The sequence below is a fragment of the Myzus persicae genome, unplaced genomic scaffold (genome assembly GCF_001856785.1).
Source record: "Myzus persicae strain clone G006 unplaced genomic scaffold, MPER_G0061.0, whole genome shotgun sequence".
NCBI lineage: Eukaryota > Metazoa > Arthropoda > Insecta > Hemiptera > Aphididae > Myzus > Myzus persicae.
In genome coordinates this window covers 1,208-6,497 of record NW_019101834.1, presented here as the reverse complement: position 1 = coordinate 6,497, position 5,290 = coordinate 1,208, and the positions used below count along the sequence as shown (strand labels likewise).

Sequence of the window (5,290 nt, the reverse complement as noted above, 5' to 3'; positions counted from 1 at the left end):
GTTTTATTAGCTCCTCTACTTTAATTCAACTAAACAAATAACTTTTAAACTTATCTGATACCACTATAACCCTTTAGTATAAGCTTAATGTTTACATTTCTAAAACTAATTTATTTACAAAATTGATCATTTGTGTGAATTTTGAACTGAAGTTGCAAAATGTAGGTATTCAAATTTACTTAAAAAGAAATTAAATTTAAAATAATAGTTAAATAGGTTAAGTGAATAAAATTTAATATACCTGCCTATACTTGATAACCAGAATGTTTTGATGTAGTACTTTTGAAACAGTTTGCCAGTAATAAGCATCACATAAAGCTTAAAACTTGAAACGTTTTTTTAATAATTACATACGAACATTTATGTGCATACATAATAATTTAACATAGATAATTAAATTTGTTTTAGGTATAGGTGCTAGAAATCTTATTTAACATTGTGTGATTTTATAAAACAATTTTTAACGCTTCGTAAACTTTATAAATTACCCATTGTTGAAATTGTTAAGTTATTGAGTTTAAGTAAATTACAAATTTTAGCACATAGTTAAGATTTTATATACAATTTGGTTTATTCTATTATCAATTTGAATATAAGGGATAAACAAAAATAATGAGATAAATAATTACCTTAATAATTTATTACGACTTGTTGAAATAAAATATAAACTCTTTTAATTAACAATAGTAGGTAATAATAATTCATTAAGAAATTCATCAACATTTGTTAAGATAGATAGCTCTACGAATTTAATGAAAAAATGTAGCATTATTATTGCACTTAGAAGATAAAACAAGATGTACACAATCTTGATTTTCTTATATTTGTATACCTTGTCTAGCATAAAAAACAAATATGAGTACAACATCAAAGGTTTGCTAATATGGTGACGAACTATTGAACAATGTCCTTTTGAGTTTTGACTCTATTTGATCTCAGAAGTTCAACTATAAACATTTTTTAAAAAAGCGCTGAACTTCTTTTGTCTGAAAATTGATTGGGATATATTTTCTTAGAAAAAAAATGTATTCAAATTGTTTATTTTGCAAACGTTTAAGGTAGATATAATGCAAAATAAGAGTGTCTTTCTTATTAGATATGAGTACAAATATCTAGAGTTATGTAAATAGAAACATGTTTATAGTTGTTGATATTGTTGTTGTAATTGCTGTTGTTATCTAGTTTCTTAAATTTAATTTTTTTACTGAGATATTTGAAAAAAATTATTTATTTATTTAAAAAAATGCAACATAATATGTACATTCGTTTTTTGGTACATAATATTAATTAAATAAAATAAAATAATTCTAACAAAAACTTTTCATAAAAACTATACATGTTTGAATGCTATATGTACAGAAGGAAACTCAACTAACATATTTTATTATTAACCAACTATGTATTAAAATTTAATATAGCATGTTGTGTGTTTTTATTGTTTTCTTGTAACGTTGTGAAATACACATTACTTCAAAATTTGGTATTGTACGGTTATTTTACAAAAATAAAATGGTTTTGAACATGAACACCATAGTCGAATGAATAGTGAATACTTTACATAGCTTTTAGATACAAAAGGGTTTAATTTAAACAAGAAATCCAATAAACAACTATACTATACCTGCGAATAATATACACGGAATAACAAATATGTAAGTATGAAACCCAAAACATTTGTTTTTATAATAATTATTTATTGGATGCGGATTAACTGGCCCGAATAAGTATTACATACAGAATTTATTTAGTCATTTCTAAAACTCATTTTTATTCAGCAAACTTCCATTTAAAAAAATATTTGTTGGTGTTCCTCATTGTGATTCCATTAAATTTAAATTTGTGATGAGTTAGAAGCAAAAAATGTTACTTAAGTTAGGTTTATATTCTATCGTAGTTGATTACTTATTGCTTTTAATGAAACTGTTGAGTAGTTCCATTATTATAGTTATTGTTATTATTATCATTTAAATTTTTTTATCTTATTCCTCATAAACGTGTTTCAATATTATATAACTAAGACAATGTGAAAATTAATATATTAGTATAATGAGTATGAATGATATTAATGATGATGAAAAGTAAGATAACGTATTTTAAATCATTATAATCTGTTGTATACAAAATCAATGTAAATAGGTAGTCATGAAAGTATTTACAGATATCATTAGTTCTAACAATTTCAGCGCCTACATATTGGTAACAATAAAAGAATACATTTTTTTAAAAGATCAAAATTCGGAGTTTAGCCCCTACCAATCTATCAAAGCATGTTTTTTTAGTTGTTTCTAAATTATTGTCAGCTATTGAGGACATAGGCCATTCTGTTAGACAAGTAACTAATGTTATACATAAATACCCAAACATTTAAATACTGTTGTTTGTTGATCTCGAGCACGGTAAGAATAATTATGACACTTCTTGTACAACATCCTTAATTTACACCAAAATCAAAATTATATAACTGTGCAAATAATGTAATATCCATGTGCTTAAATTGTCAATCTTGCTGTAAAAAAAAGATAACACAAGTCTTTTTTTTTATCAATTGTTATGAAAGCCATCTCACTACAGCAGTATCAAACCAAGCGAGTTTCCAGATATTTGCATTCGATACAATAGTAACCATCCTTAAACGACGAGGGATGTATTGAGTAATAAAAAACTACAATCATTTTATTGATTCACCTCCATGTCCAGTACCAACAGTCAACCAGAAATACTGACCACATTACTAACACACATGCTCAATCCTATGCTAATGACACACGCAACGACACCACTCAAAATAACACAACTGATGCTACTTCAGCCAACTAGACAACATGTTTTCTAAATTTTAGAGAGTCTAATAAGAAATCTCTTACTCGTCATTTTGACCAATGAAATTCCCAAAAATGACTAAATAAAAATATAATAAATAATTTGTACGATCCAAACGCTCTCATCTTCATATTATAGAACGCATACAAGTAACTCAAAATAAGGTAGAAAATAAAGTGATATTGTTACTTGTTTGACTAAAATGAAAATATGTAGACCCATATAAAATAAATTTAGTAGGCACAACTACTTTTTCATACAGAAGTACCTCCTCTTTACCCTTATGTTATTTTCATGTCATAGTTTATATTATTTTATTTACAAAACTTATTGTTCAGTTTTTGTAACAGATTGAATAAAGTTTATGTTGTACTTTATTCCATTTATGAAACAATAATATGTTTTAATTTAATAATTGTATTTTTCAACAATATAATAGCCATTAATAGATACATATAAGAAGTATACTTCTTAGGTATTTGAATTCGCGTTAGTTGATAAGGTAGGCTGATAAGACATATTATGTGATATCATATTATATCAATTATTTTGAATGATTTGATAAGATACAATACCATGTGAATATGTGATAGGATAAATTAATTATTATGTTTAGAGTAATTTGTTATAATTGTTAAATTAATTTGTTAATATATATTTTGTAACTTGTGACTTTGTGAGAGACAAGATTGGGATCAATAAACATTGAATGTTGTTTCTCACTTTTACAGGTTTGTAAATTATCTAGTAAATAAGTTGTAAATATCATTATAATATAATAAACTCACTTTTACAGGAGAAACGTTTCAGTTTATTATACTAATCTTGCCCCAGAGTGACAATAATTAAAATATATTATTATAAAACAACATTCTCGTTTAAAGAGAAAAAGAAACAATGGAAAAATTGAAGTTTGAATTTAAAATGAGAGGTAGTACAGATGGAAAAACAAATATACTCTGCATAACCTCAATTGAAACTCCAGATGAGAGGAAGTTTATTTTGCCTGATGAATTACAACAGGCATCATTACATACAGTGATATCAAACAATGAAATATTTTCAAAAGTGAAAAAAAGTATAACAAAAAGAAATCAATTTAGGAAAATCTGGATGACGGTTACTGATAAAATTAGAGAAGTCTACCTCGATGAAGAGGAAAATTTACAATTCAGAGATTATTACTTAGAAGAATTAACAATAGATAATAATACTACGAATGAGTCTGCACAAACAACGACATTGGAAAAATTAGTAGAAAAATTAATTGAAAGTAATCGAAAGTCAGATGAAAAACCTATTGAAAAAATTGCAAAAGAGTTAACTATAAATAAGTTTAACAATAAAACACAAAACGCTAGTCAATGGTTGAATGAATTTGAAGATGAATGCAACAGATTCAATGTGACACAAGATGAGAAAAAAATTAAATTATTGAAGCTTTTCCTAGAAAAATCATGTATAGATTGGTATGAATGTGTCTTAATAAAACTAACTATTAACTCACAATGGTTGGACTGGAAAAAAAGATTCTGTGACACTTTTGCTAATAAAGGATGGAATCCAATCAGGTATGCAATTAATTTTAAATATCAAACAGGATCACTAATAGAATACGCATTAAGAAAAGAAAAGTTGATGTTAGAAACAAGGAAAAGTATTGATGTGAGTACACTGATTGATTTAATTGCAGTAGGTCTACCCAACTATGTAACCGATAAAATTGATAGAAACACTTTAATTGAAACAGAGGATCTATATAATGAATTGGGTAAGTTAGAACACCTAACAAATAAAAAAAAACCAGATATACCTAAAAAAGTAAATGAACAAGGATTTAAATTAAAAACACCATGTACAATTTGTAAAGAAAAATTAAACAAAGTTCGTTTTCATCCATTAGAAAGTTGTTGGTATAAAGATGCGCAAGAAAAAGAGAAAAAAATAAACAATTCTTTTATAGCCATAGAGACAGATGAACAAAATCCAAAAAACTAGTATACACACCATTGATTGAATTAAAAGTTACAATATGTAAAAAATTTGTTATAAATGGGGTTTATGATACAGGATCAAATGTATCACTCATTAATGCAAAAACACTAAAATTAAAAATAAACAAATCTGAATTTAAAAAAGCAAAATTAAGAACAATCAATGGTGTGAATGAAACCGATCACTTAATCAAAATAAAAGTTAAAATTTTCAACATAGAAAAAGATGTTGATGTCTTTGTGATAGACAATGAAAATTTCAAGTATGATTTTCTCATTGGACTAGACCTAATAAAACAATTTCATTTATCTCAAGATGAAAATCTGTGTATAGTACAAAAAGGGAAATAATCTAATTGTGACAATAATAATTGCAAAAAAGATAATCCTGAAAAGGCATATATAACAGAAAAAAATAAAAATAAAGAAGGTATCCATGAAATAAATTTCAATGAATGCATCGATACCAATAATTT

The 5,290-nt window shown here is 25.6% G+C and overlaps 1 protein-coding gene across 1 annotated transcript; it reads left to right on the top strand.

Moving 5' to 3' along the window:
- Positions 1-3,279: 3,279 nt before the first annotated feature.
- Positions 3,280-4,843, top strand: LOC111030559. The gene is made up of 2 exons (XM_022310109.1): positions 3,280-3,551; positions 3,617-4,843. The coding sequence occupies exon 2, from the start codon at positions 3,718-3,720 to the stop codon at positions 4,816-4,818; it is 1,101 nt and encodes a 366-aa protein (XP_022165801.1). The 5' UTR covers positions 3,280-3,551; positions 3,617-3,717; the 3' UTR covers positions 4,819-4,843.
- Positions 4,844-5,290: the final 447 nt, after the last annotated feature.